Raw genomic sequence first — 21,103 nt, 5'->3', positions numbered from 1 at the left:
CTCACTGTGACCTTGTCAAGACAGTGGGAGGGGGAGCGCCTTCACCACCTACCTTCATCCAAATTATCACAGAAAGACTTTGCCTCCTGTCCCTGAGCTATGCAGGGGAGATTTCCCATCTGCAGTAAAGACCCCAGGGAACTCTAAACTGTGGCTGCCAGCTGGACCCTTTGGATTCCTTGTGTCCAGGAAACCAGCGGTCAGGAAGAGCAGTCTCCTCTTGGTGGGCTCACCTGACCCTGACCAGCAGGAGGAAGGACTGCTATGATGGGGGACATAAAGAAATACATGTGGAACTGCACTTGGGCAACTCTGGGCAGTTCCTTGCCCAACTGTCAGCAAGGCAGCCTAGGAAGAGGGTCATCCAAATGCAGGGCGTGGCCACCAGCCAGTCTTGCCCCAGAACTCCCTGTGGAGCTGCGCAGCCCAGGCCGTGTCAGACCTGAGGCTCTCCTGCCCCTCCCCTGCCTCCCTTTGCGGGTATCAGATCAGCGACACCATCTGGTTCCTCTTCTTCCCGCTTTTGTCCTTCTCAGGAATTACCCCCAGCAAGCCCTTACTCCCCTGTTGCACAGCATTGGATTCTCAGAACAATTGACACAGTGGTATCGTGGCCCCACCCAGGAGGGGACCTAAGGAAAAACAGCAGTGTAGATTAGATCCTCCCTGTGAGAAGATGCCACATGCTTAGCCCTGCACCCGCAGCCTCGTACAGCGTCACCTGCTCAGAGTGGTAAATGGGATCATCTCAGGTGCCTGTTCGTAGAGGCTTGCTCGTTCCCTAAATCAGAACATCAGGAATCAGGAGAACTTGAAAGTATCATCTAATTCATTTTTATTTGGTTCAGCTCAATATATTTACATTTTCTAGAAGTTATCATATTTAGAGGTATGTGGCATCCACAGTGTTAATGGTGACAGTCCATGCTCTTATAAACAGGTTAACCTTGAAGGTGATCTAATATTATCATGAGGAGGCAGGCGACATGATCCAGTGGTGGAGGAATGAATAAAGGGGTTAATTGAGAACATCTGACCCTATCTACCTGGGAGAAGTTTCCACATTTCTCATCTCATACATCGCTCGCCTCAGGCAGCGTCCAACATAAGCTGCTCAGCCGTGGCTAGAACACCACCGTCGTGGAACCCAAAGGCAAGCGTAAGTGTGGACACCCAGGAGGCTGCACAGAAGGAGTGAAGCTGGACACTAGATGCCCATCAGCCCCACCCTGCTCATTCCTGGACTTCTCCATATGGACAAGAAGCCCCTGATATGCTTAAATCATTATTATTTGGGTTATGTGGGTTTTAATCTATCTCCTAAGCCTCAAAGAGTTTTCAATTGCTTTCTGTACAAGAAATCTAAGTTAGAATTTTAGAACTTTGTAAGATTCTCTAATTTTGGCAGTATTACCACGCTTCTGATTTTTACTCTGATCTATTTCACTGTGATGTTTAGAATATACTCTCTTGAAACCTCAAAGACTCATCTCCTCAGGACAGGAAGGAGGGGAGAGTGTCCCTCTTTTCACCCAGGCATAGAATGAGGAGAGCACTAAGAAACAGCTCCTGTGTGAGTAAAGGGACTAAGTCCCTAAGTCCTAGCCCTAAATCCCAGCCCAGGGGACACAGCAGGGCCAGGGAGCGAGTGGGTCGGGCAGACAGACTGAGCCACACCGCGGCCTGCTGGAGTGGGCCCTGCTCAGGGATGTGCTGGACCCTGCTCTGCTCTATACATCTGGAAGCCCAGGTTCCTGTGGAACTCTCCATATTCTGACCCCATGTTGGCCTGGGCCTTGGTCTCAGTGTCCATCCTGACTCCATCCTACCTACATTGGTGAGGTGATTCTGGTTCTGACCCTTTATACTAGCCTGATGGTGTTCAGATTTTGCAGATTCCTCCACCTCTTCCCTCTTTCCACTTACAATCCCGTGTTCCCTGCCGCAGCTTGACGATTTATTCACCTACAAAGCCACAGCATCACAAGGTGGAATGCTTTTGCCTCTCAAACCTCAAAGCCCTTGAGCCACCCCATATCCACCAGTCCTACTGAACCCACCCAGCAACTGAGTTCCTAACTGAAGGGATCCCAGCCTTTCAGTACTAAACATGCCTTCCGTAGTAGACTTTTGGGATTGTTCTCTTCCTGGCTGACATCGATTTGGGGATATCCATAGCTTCTGAGGCTCTCTCTCAGCTTATTGGCCATTGCCAAAAGAGTTTTCACCTGGGCCACTTGGGCTTCATCAGTCTCTTTGTTATTAAAGGCACAAACTCGCCCCTTACACCTTTTAATTATATTCTTAAGGGCTTTGTTATCTGTGTTCTTGACATACTCTTCAAGCTCCTCGCCCCCAAGATCCTCCTTCCGGGTGAACAGCACAATGGTGTATTCCATGACATCATTTCCAAAGATGGCCTCCAGATGCTTCACTGCCATTTTGTCCTGTTGAGTGAACTGCCCCAGCTGGAACACGAGGACCAGAATCTTGGTTCCTTCTTCACAGAGGGACAAACAGTGTTTGACCTCCTTCTCTAAACAGGATGGATCCTTTTCAATACCAAATATCTGGTAGAATGATGGCGTGTCCACAACCACAATATCTTGCCAGTCCAGCGTTCTCCTGCCACTCTGACATGCCTTGGTGACTGGCTGGGCTTGGAGCTGAGAGAAAAAGATGGGTTTCCCCAAGATGGTGTTCCCAGTCGCGCTCTTGCCAGTACCACTCCTCCCCACAAGGACAATACTCAGGGTTTCTGTGCAAAGGAAATTGGAAAAGATTCACCATCATGGGCTGATATGGAATTCACCTTTCCAAGTTATTTACAAGGCATTCTACACCATTAAGCAGAGCTCAGACAGTGTGAAGGCCTTCTGCTTACCCAGCAGGTCCGTCCCCAGGCATGAGAATGGCTTGTCCCAATTCACACAGACAGAGAACTCAGCAGCGGGACTTGGACCATGGTCTACATTTAGTACCCATCCATGAACATGGTACTGTTCCCATCTCTGAATCCACTCTGCTTCCTTCTCCCAATACCTCCTCTGACTCTCTGGCACCTGTGAGGGCCACTGGCCTCATCTCCTCTCCCTCAGCTACATCTAGTCTACACATCTTAACTCGGAATTCTGCTCCTATTGTAATTATGCCCCCCCATTGCCAAATATGGCTCATCACAGCAAAATCTTTTTGATGGATTTGAAAAACTATTCTACAGAATTGACTTTTCCTGAAAAAGTAATCATGTATACCATCAATGCATTACCAGTTCCTCTGTTGAGTCATGCTAAAATTCATTTCTCATTAGAAACCATGTTGAACCTCATTGTGTCTTTGATGAGTCCAGGAAGGCACATCATACTTATAATCATGAATATCCACTAATACTATTCTGTGTAGCATCAGAGACGGAGGAGAACAGGTTTCCCTCTAGGTGAAATTTGCAGGTGCACAGAGCTCTTTCAAACATGAAAATGCAGAGGGGCTTTTCCTCTGCATTTGCACTGATACTGTGCCCTTCACAGTGCTCTTCCATTGTGAATTCTTTGTTAAGTTACATCCATCTCAAAGCAAAGAGCAGGGAAAATTCATCCCATGCTCTTCCATCCAGGAGAAAATATTAAGCTGCTTTTTTGTAAGTTGCACTCTCGTAGTTATGCCCGCATAGTCTGTAACTATAGTCATGCTTACATAGCTTCTGTGCCTGCAGAGGACCTGGTTTTCAAGCATCTCTGAGACCTGGTACGACCTCCCCATCCCAGTGTCTAGTGCTATGAACCCATCGCCATCAAGACCATTCTTTTATGTCGCTAGGTCAGCCCCACTCCTGTGTTTTTCAGGTTGCTAATATGCTCCCTGGATGTCTCCCAGCTTCCCGCCCTGCTGTCCAAACCCTACCCACTCTCCAAAACCTGTTCAAATTGGACTTTCTCCAAACAGCCTCTCCTGATTCTCCCACATCTATTCTTCTTTAGGAGGCTCCCAGCACCTGGCCCTCCGTGGGAAAGAGGAAAGGGCTCAGTAACAGTGACTCTTTGGGTCTTACGCTATTCATGGTGGGGATGCCTGAATAGAAGAGAATGGGATAAGTAAAAGAGAGAAGGCTCTTGGCTCGTGTCAGCAGAATGTGTAGCACTGAGTAAGTGAGGAGCCCTTCTTCAGTGGGAGGGAGCAGTGTGACTGGGCTGCCAACACCCATCTCCCACCACAGGGCTGTCCAGCAGGGCCTTGGGGCTCCCTGTCTTGTCCAGTCCTTGGCTCCTGACTGCACTAGTATCTTATACTTAGTGTTGCTATTATGAACAATTTTTTGTTACTGGGAATTGAATCCAGGGGTGCTTATCACTGAGCCACATCCCCATCCCCAGCCCCTTTTTAGAGACAGGGTCTTGCTGAGTTGCTGAGGCCCTTGCTGAGTTGCTGAGGCTGGCTTTGAACTTGTGATCCTCCTGCCTCGGCCTCCCAAGCCGCTGGGATCACAGATGTGTGCCACTGCAGCTGGCTATTCACACTTTCTTTAAAATGGCCTCCTGTCTCCAAAAGGGTAAAGAACCAAGAAAGAAATCTGGATTAAGGGAAAAGCAGAGTAAACCAAAAATCCAAAATTATCTCATCAGCAGCACTGAGTGCACAGCCCTGGGAAACAGTACACTGCAAGGAAAATAAGAGGTCAAAGGTCCACACCTTCCCTCAAGACCCTTAGCATCCAGGTTGGAAAGATGGGATAAGCATCATGACTGAATGAAAGACCAGTTCAGGAAGTGTGAATGGGAAAGGCACAACTTAGAACAACCTGAGAAAGACAGGAGACAGAGAAGAGAGGAAGTCCACAGACCGGACCTGTCCTTTCTCTCCCCTCTGCTCTTCAGAATGCCTAAGGCTCTTATACATTCCACATATTTTTAACACTCTATATAAAAAGGTTTCCCACGTGAAGTTTTACCTTTTTCTCTGAAGACGCAGGGCTTGCTGCCATTCTGCTGCACCATCTTTTCGATCTTCTGCAGGAGCCCGTCCACCTGGCCCCACTCTTCCTCCCCTGTCGCCCGGTAGTTGAAGGCACTGTATCTGTTCCCACATTTCTGGATGAGGTCATAGGCAGGTTTATTTTCATTTCTTAAGAATGTATCAAGATCCTGATCCTCTAAATCCTCTTTCCTGGTGAGGAGAATGATTGTGTACTTAATATATTTTTCTCCAAAATGGCTTTGGATGGCTTTCAGCACCTTATCATCTTTCTTGTCATAGGAGCCCACCGGTGTCACCAGCAGGAAGGCGTGGGGGCCTGGAAAGGTGTGCTTTCTAAGCTCTGATTCAGAAGCCTCTGAGGACGAGAGGTCTGGAGCATCAATGATGCAAACCTTCCTCTCTCCCCACGTCCTGCTCTCAGACCTGAAGCTCTGGGTTACCGACTGCTCCCTGAACCGGGTCTCAAAGACCCGCTTCCCCAGAAGGCTGTTTCCTGACGCACTTTTTCCAGCGCCTCTCTTCCCTACCAGGAGGATCCTCAGTTCTGACATTCCTGGGTCCCACTCAGGTCCTGTGGCCTGCATCTGTCTCTCTCCTGAGCCTGTGGGACAAAAGGACAGGTTCAGAGTCTCTTCCTACAGTTTATAACACCTGAGGACAGGGCCTACGATTTCTCCTCCCTGTCCATTTCTATAGAGTGCACTGGCCAGTAGACCTCTAATCCCCACCAGAAGCTGTCCATGAAGGCAGAAGCCATGAAGGAGACACAACTAAACCAAGAGACATACAGGGGGCCTGAGACTTACTAGGAAAGTGAACGTGCCAGAGTTGGCCTTCAATGGATCTGGTCCTTCAAAGTAGTATTGAAGCATGAGGTCCATAGGCTAAGATAGGAGCAGGAAAAATCTCATTTTAAAAAGCCTTTTGGTGGTATATTTATAAATTAAAGACTATTCAGAAATTTTTTTAAAAGTGAACTACTGATGTACCACATGGATGAAACTCAAAAGCAGGGGACTAGGATGTGGCTCAAGCGGTAGCGCGCCAGTCTGGCTGGGCACAAAATCACGAGCCACTCAAGCAGGAACAAACTTTATTTTTGAAACTGCCGCCAATGCCCCGTATGCTCCCGCTCCCGGCAAGATTGCCAACAGACCCACCACGTTCTCCCAGACCCCAACAGGAAGTCCCTCCTCCGGAATTCCCTCCTACCGCACTTCCCCAACCAATGGGAACTCTCCAGGAGTCCCGTAGCAGGCCGAGGTGGACAGCAGGAGTCCAATATCCATATGAATGCAGATCTTAACATAATCATATCATCTCAATGGCTAGCTAGCATCAGCTTTCAACCAAAAATGCCATGCATCATATTACTTGGCTGTGGCTCTTAGCAAATAAATAAATATAAAAAAAAAAAAACTCAAAAGCATGCTAAGTAAAGCCAGGGCAAAGGTGCACACCTGTGGTCCCAGCTGCTCAGGAGGCTGAAGCTGGAGGATGGCAAGTTCAAAGCCAGTCTCAGCAACTTAGCCAGGCCCTAAGCAACTTAGTGAGATGCTGTCTCAAAACAATAAATTAAAAGGGGTGGGGATGTGGCTCAGTGGTAAAGCAACCCTGGGTACAATCCCCAGTACAAAAAAAATGCTAAATGAAAGAAGCCAGACACAGACCTATGTGCTGTATAATTCCATCATATGAAGTTCAGAACAGGCAAAATTAGTCTATGTTGATAAGAGTCTGGGCAGTGGTTGTCTCTGGGAGGCCATAAGAACTTCCAAGGCAATGGAAATGCTCTCTGCATCTGTGTAGATGGTGACCACTGTGTGTAGAGATGGCAAAGGCTGCATTTTACTCTGTGTAAATTATGCCTCAACAAATTGCTGTCAAAACCTGCAACCTGTGCCCTAAAGCTGTCTCTGCACACATCCTCTGCCCCCACCACTTCTCCTGGAAGCCAAGGTCAACACCAGACCTACATACTGAGCAAAGAGAAGGGCCTGCAACTACAGAGAGCACTCACGGAGTCCCCAGGGGCACAGCACACAGCAAAGCAGCTGAAATGCTAGTGACGCCCGAGCAAGTCGCGACCCTGGGGCTCTCAGAATGCGCTTGGGTAGAATGCCTCACAGTGGAAGGACCAAGGAGACAGCATCTGGACAGTGGTCAGCATCTCAACGAGCATATCAGTGGCCACAGAAGGCTTCAGGGCAAGGAGGGACTGTGCTCAGGCCCCAAGCTTCTCCCCCTTCTCTCACACTTGTCCTCTCATCTCACGACCTTCGGGACATGGGTGTGTGTGAGATCTCCTTCCTCCCATTTTAACCTAACTCCTCCTAGTTATTCAGGCTCCTGTGCAAATAGAACTTTATGAGAGCTCATTGGAAATGACTCCCCTCAAAACACTCAAATTTGCTCCCATATATTTTACTTTATGACTTTTTGAAACACCGTGTCTCCCTCCTCCACTACCTACCCGCATTGCCCAGGAGTTGTATCAATGAAATTTTGAATCCCCACGGCCTGAGTTCACATCTGTAAAATGAGACACTGATAACAAGACACCCTCTTCACAAGGCGGCTGTGAGGAATAATACATGTGTGTATATAGCTATGAAAATTGGATGATGTTATTTCCCAGCATATAATGTCACTGCAATTAGTATCATTATTATCAAAATTATAATTGTATTACTTTGGGGCATTCCATGAGGACAGGAACCTTGTCTGTCTTACTCACCACTGAGTCTTCAGGACTAGCCCAGAAATAATCTAATAGTGCATCAATAAAGGGATGTGTATGTCACACCATGAAACAAATGGCAGTTACTGAACAGAGAGAGGCGGGGCTGCATGTGACTCAAGCAGGTGTGCAAGATGTATCGTTGATGGTGACCGCAACATGGATACCGTACTCCTCCAGTGAGTTCTGCAAGTTGGTATTGTCCATGAGGAGTGATTTCTGCCTTTCCCTTATGAGCAAATCTTGGGTAGTGCTATACCCAGGACCCGGAGAAGAGACAGGGTTAGTAAGGAAGCCACAAGAGGTGTCAACACGCCAGCCCATAGGCACAGACAAGGACTCCTTCAACAGGACCCTAAAGCTCAGGAAATAATTAGTCAAGAGCTAATGGGGTGGCTCTTGTTACATTGTGTGCATGTGTGAATATGTAACAACGACAACAACATCAAAAAGCTTCTGCACAGCCAAGGAAACAATTAAGAATGTGAAAAGAGAACAAGAACCTATAGAAAAGGAGAAAAATCTTTGTTAGCTACTCTTCTGCTAGAGGATTAATATCTAGAATATATACATAACTCAAAAAATCTCAACACCAAAAACCCAAATCACCCAATTAATAATTGGGCAAATGAATTAAACAGACACTTTTCAAAAGAAGAAGTATAAATGATCCACAAATATATGAAAAAAAGATGTTTGACATCATTAGAAATTAGAGAATGATAATCAAAACTACACTGAGATTTCATCTCACCCAGTCAGAATGGCAGTCACCAAGAATACAAACAATAATAAGAGTTGGGGAGGATGCGGAGGAAAAGCAACACATTTAGACTGTTTGTGGGACTGTAAATTAGTACAACCACCAATAATTATGGAGACTCCTCAAAAGATTAGGCATGGAATCACCTTATGACCCAGCTATACCACTCCTCAGTATTTACCCTGAAGGATTAAAGCCATCTTGAGCTGGGCGCAGTGGCACATGCCAGTAATCCCAGCGGCTTAGGAGGCTAAGGCAGGAGGATCACGAGTTCAAAGGCAGCCTCAGCAACAGCAAGGCACTAAGGAACTTAGTGAGACCCTGTCTCTAAATAAAATACAAAATAGGTCTGAGGATGTGACTCAGTGGTTAAGTGCTCCTGAGTTCAATCCCTGGTACCAAAAAAATAAAAAATAAAATAAGAAAAAGAATTAAAAGTCATCTTACTATAGTGATACATGCATATCCATGTTTATAGCAGTACAAGTCACAATAGCCAAACTAAGGAACTAACCTAGGTATTCATTAATGGGTGAATAAATAAAGAAAATATTGTATATATATAACCCAATGGATTTTTATTCGGCCATAAAGAAAAAATGAAAATACGTCATTTGCTGGACATAGTCTCTAGATGGAACTAGAGACCATAATGTTAAAAGAAATAAGCCAAACTCAGAAGGTCAAGAGTCCCATTTTTTTTCTCATATGTGAAAGCTAAAGAGGAAAAAGGAAAAGAAAGGTGTTGATTCAGGGGGAATCTCATGATAATCAAAAGGAAATCATTAGAGGAAAGGAAACAGAAGGTGGGAGGTGGGGAGGGGAGGGGAAGTGCTGGGGAGGGATAGCGGCCAAAATGCATTGTTCTATTGTGTGCATGTGTGAATACGGAACAACAAATCCCACCATTATTCACAACTATAATGCACCAATTTTTAAAATGTGGAAAGAGAAACAAAAGCCACAAGAGGCAAGCCCAGCTCCATAGCACATCAAGGAGGCCAGAGACACCCACACTGAGCCCAGGAGCTGCCTGGTGCTACACTGACTCACAAGGATTAGGAGTTCCCTGGGGACAGTGTGGGCACCCACCTGAGCAAGGTCTTCAGGTGCATTTGGGCTTTGATTCCCATGGATCACTCTTCCACTTTGCTCTGGCTGCATAAGGAATTAAAAGAATACAGACAGAAGCCTAACGTTCTTAAGGGATCAACTTACCACATGCATTGTCCTTCTCCTGACTCGTAGCTTCCTTCACACAATCCTAGGAAACAAAGGGGGAAATGACATAGCACACACATCTGTAGTCTCATCTTCTCACAAAACAAAGAAATGGAGACATAATTATGTAATTCAGAGAAATCTGCTGAGTAGGATGTTGTCAAATCGGGTCCTGGTGTGTCCTTGTGGAACCATCCATGGTGGACGTACCCTTCTCCTGCCTGGCGAATCCTATACTTGCTCCCAAAATAAATGCAATGGTATAGTCTTGAGTCCACTGTCCTTAAAACCTCCTGTGCTTCCTTCTCACCTCCTTTGTCAACTACCCAGGTCAGCCAAGGAAGCCTCCCCTCTGCCTTCTCCCAGGGTCTCCCCAATGTCTTTGACACCTTCATCATCCCCCTCCCTCAGTGCTCCCCACTTAGCTCTGATGATCAGATTTCTTTCACTTCCATAAACATTTCAAATTCTTTAGGGTTCTTTAAATGCAAAAGATCGTTTCAATGCAAAAGCACATGATATATATTGCATGCATGTATAAATATGTAACAACAAATCCTACCATTACATACAACAATAATGCACCAATAAAAAATATGGAAAAATGTGCATGATATATAAGTGAATAATCAGTCCATCTCCAACATACCAGAAAAGTAACAGCTATTAGCTGATGTATGTCCTTGTGTTTATCTGTGATACCTGAACATGGAAGAGACTTGCTAGGCTTTCTGTTCTGCAACCTGCCTAATAATACAGGCTTTACATCTGCACAAGTCAACATGGATACACCTACCCACACTTTTTAGTAAATAAAATGTATTCCATGGTATGGACGTACACAACTGATACAGTCATCTCTTTACTGATCACTTGTTTCAGGTTATTTCTGATCTTACTGTTTTGAAAGTTGCCATGATAACTATCCTTCTACATATATCTTTATACTTATAATTTTTTTCCTCTGGATTGCTAAAGTCCTTAATTTACATGTCCATAATTTACTGGCCCTCATACACTTCTACGATGATATTAACAGTTCACAAATATGAACACCTACTGAGTTTTAAAGGTTTAACTTCATAAGCATCTCATTTAACCCTCACAGCAGTTCCTGAGATGCACATTATTGTCTCTGTTTTACAGAAGACAAGTCTGAGATACTGTGGTCAACAAAACAGCTGTTTTCAGTCCTCGTGGAGTTTGTAGGGAGGTGACCGCTGCAACCACATCCCTAGGAATCCCTTGATGTGGTGGTGTGAGGGGGGCCACAGGCGCAGAGGAGTGGGGGGCTCACACCAGGGACTCACAGGGAGGAGTTCCTGGGGAAGTGAAGGGAAGCTGCGGCACATGGGCAGAACCAGTGCCAAGAGAACTGCAGGTCTGAGACTCTGGAGTGGACCTGACCAATAGGAAGGCCAGTGAGGCCAGCACACAGAGAGCAGGGGCCAGGCAAGGAGCCAAGCTGAGCTGAGGATTCTGAGCCTCATCTTAAGATGAAGCAGTTTAAACAAGGGGCTCAGGCAGGAAATTCATCCTGTGCCCCTTCTTATCCCAGAACCATGTGATTGACCCTTGGGGCCAAGGGAAAGACAGTCATAAAGGGGAGTGAGCCAGGCCTAGAAGAAAAGAGAACAAGTTGCTGAGGTTCTCGTGAGCCTCAGGGTCCCCGTCGGTGGAACGTCCCCACATAGAGTCATTGCAAACACTTAGTCCTGTATGTGTCTGAAATTCAGTAAGTGCTCAATAAATGTCAATTGCTCCCGTTTTGGATTATTACTCATCAAATCTAAGAAGCCCCTCTGACCAACACTTTTCTATGCACACCTCGGGCTGCATTTATGACATTTAGTCTTGCAGGGTCCTCTGTACCAATGTTCAGCTACTCACCCTGAGCCCGTAAGGGCTATTTCTTTGCATAGGTCTCCACTGCAGTGTTAGTTCCTCAAAGGAGTGACACTTCTATAACTTCAGCTTGGTTGCAAATACATGTTTCTTTTGTGTCCAAAGATTAAACATCACTGGATTTTGTGTGTGAAATGGATTGAGCAATGAGACCCAAAAGTGAATGAGAGGAAAGTCATTAGAAGGTTAAAATACTACGGGCAAGAAAGGATGCTGGCTTGGCCCAGATGGTGGGGGTGGAAAGAAACCTCTGGAATCCAGGATCACCTTGATCACACAGGACTTGGTGATTTCTTAATCGTTGGATGTAAGCCAGCAGTGATATAAAAGCTGACATCTAGGCTTAGGTGTGAAGACTATGTGGGCAGCACAACCCCTTGCTGAGCTGAGAAGGACACAGAAGTGTGAGAGCTTTAAGCACGAAGACCAAAATTTGGGTGTGAGACAGTGTCAGAGAGCCCAGTGGAGATGCCAAGGAACCAGGTAAAGGGGTCAGAACTGGGAGGAGAGAGCTGGGCTAGTCACTCATGTCACTCATGTGGGAACTGTCCACACAGATAGAGCTCAAAGCCATAAAGACTTGGGATCACCTGCAGAGAGTATAAAGAACTCAAGAAGGGCCAAAACCAAACCCTGAGGACCACTTTTAGAGGCCAGCAACTGGAGGAGGACTCTGCAATCTTTGGAGTAGCCGGAAAGAGGAGGAAAAGGCAAGAAGACGGGGGTTTTACTGAAGCCAGGGAAAGAGAGATTCTAAATCTTTGTGTATCTAATAATATGAAGGGTTAGGAGAGCTAGGCTTAATTTGCTCCTTCACTTGTTAATAAAGTCCAAAGCCCTCAGTCTGATTCCTCTTATCACTCCAGATTACGTATAGATCCCTCGGTAAGCAAGAGCCGTGTCCCATCACACATTGCAATATGCCATTCATTTGTACCCATCTCATCCATTGGCTAATCCTTACCTGGAATCTGCCACCCTCGGTTTTGAAGTCCACGCACTGTCCTCTACACTCATCCACCAAACACTGGATCTCGCACAGGAGCTGAGACACCTGGCTGTGCCGCTCACCATCACCTGCCTTGTTGTTGAAAGCGCAGTATCGGCTCAGGAAGTGCCGAGCCAAAGATGCCTTAAGAGACGGCTCGTTTTCAATATAATCCTGCAGCAGGTCATGCCCCAGATCATCCTTCCAAGTGAAGACGATAATGACGTGCCTGCTGGCTTCAGGTCCAAACACTCTCAGCATGCCCTGGATGGTCGCCTTGTCCTCCTCCGTGTAATGGCCGATAGGGATTACCAGCAGCAGGACATGGGGGCCGGGAGCACAGAGCTCCAAGCACTGTTGGAGACTGCGTTGCTTGGTTTCGGCACAAGCCATGGAGGAGAAAAGGTCAGGGGTGTCGATGACCACCACCTCCCTCCCTCTCATGGTCCCACTCTCTCTCTGGCACATCTGAGTCACCAGCCGATGACTGAACTTGGAGTTGAACACAGTGGTGCCCAGAATGGTGTTCCCAGTGGCACTCTTTCCCGCACCGTGCTTCCCTAGAAGGAGGAGCCGCAGAGGGGACATCCCACAGCCCTGCTCCAGCCTGCTCTCCTGGTCCAGGTGCCCACGGGTTCTGCAGGGACAAAGCCATGTATCAGAGCTGCACTCACCCAGGACAGGGGAACAGCGAGGAAGCCCATGCTCTTCTCCCCCACAGGATTGAGCCCCTGAAGACTCAGGCTAGACTGCTCCCAGGGTCTTCCTGAGCTCTCACCCCCCAAACAAACCTAAAGAGCCCTTTAATTCTTTCAAGGCTTTTATCATTCAGAACAGAAGGAGCAAGATACGTTAGAAACTCAGCAAACAGGCAGGTTCCAAAGTTGAAGGAAATTTCCTAACTAGACGTTAAAAATACAGACCTTAAAAATACAGATTTGCCAGGCTGGGGTTGCGGCTCAGTGGTACAGCGCTCACCTAGCATATGCAAGGCCCTGGGTTTGATCCTCAGCACCACATAAAGATAAATAAAATAAAGACATTGTGTCCAACTACAACTAAAAACTAAATATTTTTTAAAAATACAGATTTGTCTACTATACTTACTAAATCAGAATCTCAAAGGAAGGAGGAGCCTAGAAAACTGAATTCATCAAATGCCAAGAAAAATTATTAGCCAAGTTTAAGGGATCCCTGCCTTATAAATATGAATTAAATTTAAAAATAGTAAAAGCTAGAATATATTAGCAAATATAACATAGGGAATATTTGATGCTCTGAAATACTATTCCAGGAAACAGAGTCTTCACCTATGGGAGCATGAGCACCCTGTGCCACGTGAAGCTGACAGAGAAGCAGGGGGTGGTGGGCGTGACCACGGGCTCAGAGTCTGAGCTGCTTCACCTTTGGCTCTGCCACTCACTGCTGAGACCTCAAGAGGCCACTTAGCCATTCCAAGCCTTCAAGAATATTTTTATAAGACATCATCTTATATGAGATAACATATAAGAAAATGACTTGTCCAACAGGTTGATGAAAAAAATGCTTAACATCACTAATCATCAAGAAATGCAAATCAAAACCACAGTGAGGGGCTGGGATTGTGGCTCAGCAGTAGAGCACTCGTCTAGCACGCATTCGATCCTCCCTGGATTCGATCCTCAGCACCATGTAAAAATAAATAAATATAATAAAGGTATGGTGTCCAACTATGACTAAAAAATAAATATTTTTTAAAAAAACCACACTGAGGTATCACCTCACTCCAAGATGAAGTGAATGGTCATTATCAAAAAGACAGAGAGGGAGTGGAAAAGAGGAGGGAACCTTTGCAGACTGTTGGTAGGGATGCAAATTAGAATGTCCATTATGGTAGAGGTTCTCCAAAAAGTTGAAAGTTGAACTCCCATATGATGCAGCAAACCCCACTACTGGTTACACATCAGAGGAATTAAATCAGTATGCCAAAGAGACACCTGCGCCCCCGTGTTTACTGCAGCACTGCTAGCAGGAGCCAGGAAACAGAAACAGCCTGAGGCTCCATCAGCTGATGACTGAATAAAGAAAATGTGGCACATATACACTATGGAATCTATTCAGCCATGAAAAGGATGACTTCCTGTCATTTGTGACAATGAGGATGGAACTAGAGATCATGATATTAAATGAAATCAGCCAGGCACAGAAAGACGAGTACCACATGATCTCCCTCATCTGTGGAATATGAAAAAGCTGATCTTACAAAGATCGAGAGCAGAACAGTGGTCTTCAGAGGCTGGGAAGTAGAGAGGAGAGAGGTTAGGGAAGGGCTGATCTGTGGGTTAGGTAAGAACAGGAAGTTCTTGGGGGCAGGAAAGTTGGTGGAATGAGATGGACATCATTACCCTAGGTACATGTATGACTGAACATAGGGTGGGACGCTACATTGTGGACAGAGAAATGAAAAGTTGTGCTGCAATTGTGTACAGTGAATCAAAATGCATTCTGCTGTCATAGATACCAAATTAAAATTAATTAATCAATTAATTAATCAAAAGAATAAGAAGTCCTGGTATATATATATATATATATATATATATATATATATACACATATATATATATATGCATGCATATATACAAATATACACATATATATATCAGTAATTTCAATTTCAATTTATTTATTTAAGTAACTTTAAATTTTTTTTTAAAATGTCACAAGGGGAATGTGCCTCACGATTAATCAGACCCCAAATCTCTCCCATATCTAACTTAGATGAGACTCTGGACTTGGGACTTTTGAGTTGATGCTGGAACAGGGTGATTCTGAGGGCTTGGGGGATGGAATGAGTGCATTTTGCATGTGAAAAGGAAATGCATTTAGGGGTCAGGGACAGAATTCTAAGGTTGGAATGTACCCTCCAAAGTTCACATGTTGGAAACTTAATCGCCAAGGTAACAGCTTTAGGAGACAGGACTATAATGTAGATTAATGCCGTTGTCATGAGAGCAGGTTAGCATGAAAGTGGACTACAAAAATGAGTTTGGTCCCTTCTTGTCCTCCCTCCTGCTCCCTCCTTGCTCTTCTGCCTTCCATCATGGGATAATGTAGCACAAAGACCTTTGCCAGCTAGGGACGCCTTGATCTCAGACTCCTTAGCCTCTAAAATGGTAATGAATCTCCAGAACTGGGAGATGTAGTTCAGGGGTACAGCACTTCCCTAGCACACATGAGGCCCTGGGTTAGATTCCCCAGCACCACAAAGAGAAAGAAAGAAGGCAGGGGAGAGAGAAAGAAAGAATCTCTTTTCTTTACAAATTACCCAGTCTCAAGCATTCTCTGATAGTAATACAAAACAGACTAAGACGCCCATACACCAAGCCAAAACTTGAGTGTGTAGAACAGCCCTCCAGCATTAAAGGGAAGCGGTATGTGTGTGATAAGGCACAAATGGGTCCTAAAGGCACAAGTCCTGAAGGCTGCCAGGTGCCCTGCTCCTGTTACACAGCCTTCTCTCTCCCAGCCTGCACCTGGGAACTCACAAGGAATTCCCTGCGGTCGGTGACAGAGAAAGGGAGAGGAAGACCGGGGCCTGGTTTTACAGATGGTTCTGCACAAGATGCAGAACAGCTGCAGCACTACAGCCCCAATCTGGGACATCCCTGAGGACAGTGGGGAGGGATATTCTCCCCACAGCCAGAACTCTGAGCTGTGCACTGACTGTGCATTTTGTTGGAAGGAGAAATGACCAGACATGCAGTTACATACCAACTCACAGGCTGTGGCCAGTGGTTTGTGGGGTGGCTGGGGACTTGGAAGGAAGTAGAACACTGGACACAAGGGAGTCTGGGAGAAGTATACGACAGACCTCTTAGAATGAGGGAAAGGCCTGAAGATATTTGTATCCCATGTCCATTCTCACAAAAGCTGACCCAGCAGAGGAGGACTTCAAAAATCAAAGTCAGTGGGCAGGATGATACCAGTCGGCCTCTTTCCCCAGCCAACCGGCTGTCACCCATTGGGTCCATGCTCAGAGTGGCCATGGTGGCAGGGATGGAGATTACACATGAACTAGTAACACGGACCAGTACCCCATAACCAGGATTTATGGTCCAAAAGTTGGGAGTCGCAGTCAGTGGGGACTGACACCATGCAGTATCACCCCCAGTGACCCACTAGCAGAATGAGGTCCTGTCTCCAAAGACTTATGTTCTGCTGGCCCAGAGCTCTTAGTTTCAAAAAGCAGGAGACACAACAATTATTCCCAAGGGGGCTCTGGGTTTGGGCATCCTTGAAAAGCTTCCTATGATGCATCTAGAAGCAATTCCCACCACAAAGAAAGACTGTCAGAGAAGCTGCCAGAGCCCAGCAGGTCAGTTGTCAAGAGGAGAAGAAGGCTTCACATGTGAAAACCAGGTCAGCTTAAATGGAGGTGAAACCACAGTTTTCAGCAAAGTATTATCCACCTTTAATGCCCCATTCATAGTATCTTTTTTTTAAGAGAGAGAGAGAGAGTTTTGATATTTATTTTTTAGTTTTTGGTGGATACAACATCTTTATTTTATTTTTATGTGGTGCTGAGGATCGAACCCAGTACCCTGCGCATGCCAGGCGAGCGCGCTACCACTTGAGCCACATCCCCAGCCCATTCATAGTATCTTAACTGTGCAAGGGCTGGGAAGTGCTAGAAGAGTGAATGAGGGGAATCAAGACCCCTGTCCCTGCTTCTTGGTGAGGCTGGAAGTCCCCACAGCACCCACTCACTTCCTCCTGGGGGCTGCTCTATGGCACCACCCAAGCTCAGAGCATTCCTGTGGAGGAACCTTCCTTTCTTCCTGTTCCTCCCTTTCCACCCTGCCTTCATCTCAGCCTCCTGCTCTTCCTCCTCCTCCTCCTCCTCAGGCTGAGCCCCCTCCCTGGCACTTCTCCTTGTAAGAGGGCTGCTGAATATGGCCCTGTGTCCCTCCTGCCCCATCTGCCCCCTGCAGGGTTGAGCAACACGCTTTGAACCAGGAGGAAACCTTCCTAGAACCTCGTAAGTGAGCCCAGCACCGTCACCCCTCATACACGCACCAGTGTACACACAGCCAGGGGCCCAGCACACCTACCTCAGTCCTGTCCCCTGGTCCCTGGCAGCCCCAGAACCCCCGAGCTCCTCCTGGCTCCATTCCTCCATCTGTGGGAGCAGCTGCTGGTTCTCCAGGACCGAAGAAGTAAGTCCTAAGGAGAGCAGGAGCCACGGGTAAGGACAGCAGGGGAACGACCAGTTTCCAGGGCTAAATCCCCCTGACAGAGGATTTCTGAGGGTTTCTGAGAAGGAAGAGGTTTCTAGAAATAGGTCTCACATCAGCAGAGGCACAGCTGCAATCAGAGAGGCAGTTCAGAATGCCAGGTCCCAGGGCAAGCGCCCACGCTGGGAGAGGCTGAGGGAGGGGCCTGGTTGGGGACACACACAGATCTTCTCTGGGACTGGCCACCTTCTGGGGCCACCACACAGCAGAAGGCTGTGGAGCTTAGCCTCTCCCACAGCTGCAGACTACAGAGATGGTAAGAGAAACGCCAGCAGAGGCTCAGCTAGAATCTGGGTGCAGGAGGGTTTGAGCTGAGTCTGTTTGGAGTGGCTCAGAGCAGGCACTTCCTTCCCCCCACTGGTCCCCCCCCACCACCTATCTCACCCTACTCCTCTCCCAAGATTTAGGTAAAAATATGAAGAAATTGTTTGCTTCCTCCCACCAACTCTCTGGTCTCAGCTAACCCAAAAAATAACCTTTACAATCCCTCCCAACAGCGTCCCTAACCTGCCACCCCCCAAGCCAAGGCCAGCTGCCTCTCCGGTGGATGACAGCTTTTCCCAACTAGTGAAACATGACCTCAGGGTCTCACAAATAAAACTCCTTCTTCGAGATACCACAACGTGTCCCAAAGCCCTATCCCAACTTCCTAAGGTAGTTGAACACTTTTATTTTTAACCTTACTGGAGCAAAAACTGCATGAGATTTACCATCATCAACACTTTTTTTTGGTGGGTGTGGGGTGGGTACCGGGGATTGAACTCAGGGTCACTCAACCACTGAGCCACATCTTTAGCCCTATTTTGTATTTTATTTAGAGACAGAGTCTTGTTGAATTGCTTACTCCTTTCTTTTGCTGAGGCTGGCTTTGAACTCACGATCCTCCTGCCTCAACACCCTGAACCACTGGGATTACAGGCATGTGCCACTGTGTGTGGCTCATCATAAACACTTTTAAGTGCATAGTGCAGCTACCTGGAGCACATTAACACTGTCACACACCAGATTTCCAGAATGTCTCCCCTCACATCACAGGATTCCAGGCCGATGGGCTCCAGCCCCCACTCCCGACCCCCTCCCTTTTCACCTTTCTACTTTCTGTTTCTGTGCTTTTGGTGACTTCTGAAACCTCCCCTGTGGACTCCTGCAGCACCGGCCCTCGTGTGCCTGGCTTAATCTGCTGAGCAGACCACCCCCAGGTTCACGCAGGGCAGCAAGACCTTCCCTCAGGTGCAGGGACCATGATTCCATGAACTTGAACTCAGACTGGCTTTTTAAGTGTCTGAAGCCAAGCTGCACCACCCTAGAAGAAGGAGCGTGGGGAGGCTGCTGAAGTTCAGGGGGGTTCTTCAGACACCCAGTCTCCACAGGAGTCAAAACCACAGGCTCTGGGGCGTTGCCTAGCCTATCACCTCCCACCGGACAGTCCCCACCTGCCGACCTGGAGGACTCCTTATCATGAACTCAAAATAAAACCCAATCAAGCTGAGATGACCTAAGGAGGGTTTGGGGGACACTCAGACTACACCTTGGCGGGAGAGCTGGTGACGGCCCACAACCTCCTTAAGCCATTCCAGAAGAATTCTCACCTTCCTTGAGCACTAGGTCAACAGACATAAAACTAACTCATTAAAACCATCAGACAAATGCCTAGACCAGCACAGTGCGGCCCATCCCAGCAGTTACTGCCAGAGGTCAATTAAAAGGCACCGTTAAAGGCCCAGCAAGACAATGATCCCCAAAATGGAGAAGGGAGAAAACTGAACAGAGAAAAAGCTCACTCATTCTTAAATGAAATATTAAGTATTAGGGGAGTACTTCAGATAAAACCAGACCTTCAGACAGCTCCTAAATGATTTAGCAAAGTGATTATTTGCTGAGTTGACCGTTTTACAAAATGATCTTTCATCAAATTAGCTCTTACAGCTAAAATTGGTTTTTCCTGTGGAGGGAAGTCATGCTACCCATCTGGTTGGGCCGTGGGGAAGGATGGAGGATCCCTGCCACCTAGCGGCGGTGCCAGGAATGACAGGCGCAGAGAACGTTCCCTGGGGCGGAGGGCAGGACTCTGCAGGCAGGTGCACACGCTCCACCCATCCGTGCTCTCCGCAGCGGCAGGAGGGAGAGCGACTGGACCTCGGGAAACGGAATAGTCAGTAAGATAGTTATGTAGGCAAGGAGTTCACCTACACCAGGCACTGTGTTAGACTCAGCGGCGCCAAGGGGCACGAGACACGCCCCTGAGAAGCAGCTCACCGCCCAAGGACAGGAAAAAGACTCAACCTGCAGCTGTGAAGGTTTAAACCACCTGTGCTGTGGGTGCATACTGAGAGCATGCTGGGAGCCGAGGATGCGCTGAAGATCCTACCAGGTGCAAAAGCCACCAAGTGGGGGAATAAACAAATACGTAAACCGGCCATTTACTGTGGCAGGTGCTGAATGAGCAAACTGTGAAGTCCAGGAGAGGCTAAGCTGCACAGGTTAAGTACCTCACCTACACCGGAAAGGGCAAGGAGAAATTTGCCTGTTGGGAATGGAGTGAAGGGTGTCTGGGGCAGAGGGAGAAGAGCCATCCTAACAGGATTCAAGGTGCTGAGAACAGCCTGCAGTGTGTGGGGAGGGGTCAGTAGGGGAACCAGAGAGAGGCTACTGCAGGGGGCCCAGCTAGAAACAAGAACAGCAACTGAATCACCAGAGTGGAAATGCACAGTGGGAAAGAATACAGGTCATGACATATTTAGGAGACAGTAAACAAATTTAAAAGAAAAATGAATTCAGGGTTGCATTACACGTGTTCCCATATAGAAGGGAGTGCTATTCACAGCATAGACGTCTTTTTTTACTTTGAAAAATATTATTACATGTTGTTTCACTGCAAAGATAGAAATGTGTGTGTTTACTACAGTTTGGGCAGATGGCAGTAAAGTGTCTTGTAACTAAATTTGTGTATTTTGACAATTTTCGGATGGAAGTGAATGTCCTTATTCAAACAGAGTCCATGTTTGTTACAGTTACAATAATGAAGAAGTCCCTGGCTTTTTCAGATTTGCATGAAGAGTAGCAGTAGCAGTCACCCCCAGCTGACTGGCTGTGGAATAGCCTTGGTTGGCCCTTCCCAGTGACCTTCACAGAGACAGGGCTATGCACAGCGGGTGTTCTGTGGGGACATGAGCACCACAGCTTGGGGACACTGACGTTGAGGCCCCTGGAAGCAGGACAGGCAGAGGATTCAGAAGGTCATG

At 47.0% G+C, this 21,103-nt stretch overlaps 1 protein-coding gene across 1 annotated transcript; it reads right to left on the bottom strand.

Annotated features, from left to right (window-relative positions):
- Window positions 1-818: 818 nt before the first annotated feature.
- Window positions 819-18,174, bottom strand: LOC124078170 (GTPase IMAP family member 8-like). Its single transcript, XM_046422871.2, has 6 exons — window positions 17,916-18,174; window positions 17,679-17,790; window positions 12,565-13,225; window positions 9,693-9,738; window positions 4,946-5,572; window positions 819-2,758 (listed from the first exon to the last, which is right to left on the bottom strand). The coding sequence occupies exons 2-6, from the start codon at window positions 17,744-17,746 to the stop codon at window positions 2,076-2,078; spliced, it is 2,085 nt and encodes a 694-aa protein (XP_046278827.1). The 5' UTR covers window positions 17,747-17,790; window positions 17,916-18,174; the 3' UTR covers window positions 819-2,075.
- Window positions 18,175-21,103: the final 2,929 nt, after the last annotated feature.

Source organism: Marmota monax, unplaced genomic scaffold, assembly GCF_021218885.2.
Source record: "Marmota monax isolate L192 unplaced genomic scaffold, Marmota_monax_Labrador192_F-V1.1 WCK01_AAM20220418_F8-fsc01723, whole genome shotgun sequence".
Taxonomy (NCBI): Eukaryota; Metazoa; Chordata; class Mammalia; order Rodentia; family Sciuridae; genus Marmota; species Marmota monax.
The sequence above is the reverse complement of the archived record's forward strand: the minus strand, read 5'-3'. Positions and strand labels throughout refer to the sequence as shown.

Bases quoted from the DNA above. Each gene is read 5' to 3' on its own strand.
- LOC124078170 (XM_046422871.2), bottom strand. From the start codon at position 17,746: ATGGAGGAATGGAGCCAGGAGGAGCTCGGGGGTTCTGGGGCTGCCAGG. The intron at 13,226-17,678 runs GTAGGTGTGCTG...TTGTCCCTGCAG, and splicing joins GACCAGGGGACAGGACTGAG to AACCCGTGGGCACCTGGACC. The intron at 2,759-4,945 runs GTAAAACTTCAC...TCCTTTGCACAG, and splicing joins CTGCGTCTTCAGAGAAAAAG to AAACCCTGAGTATTGTCCTT.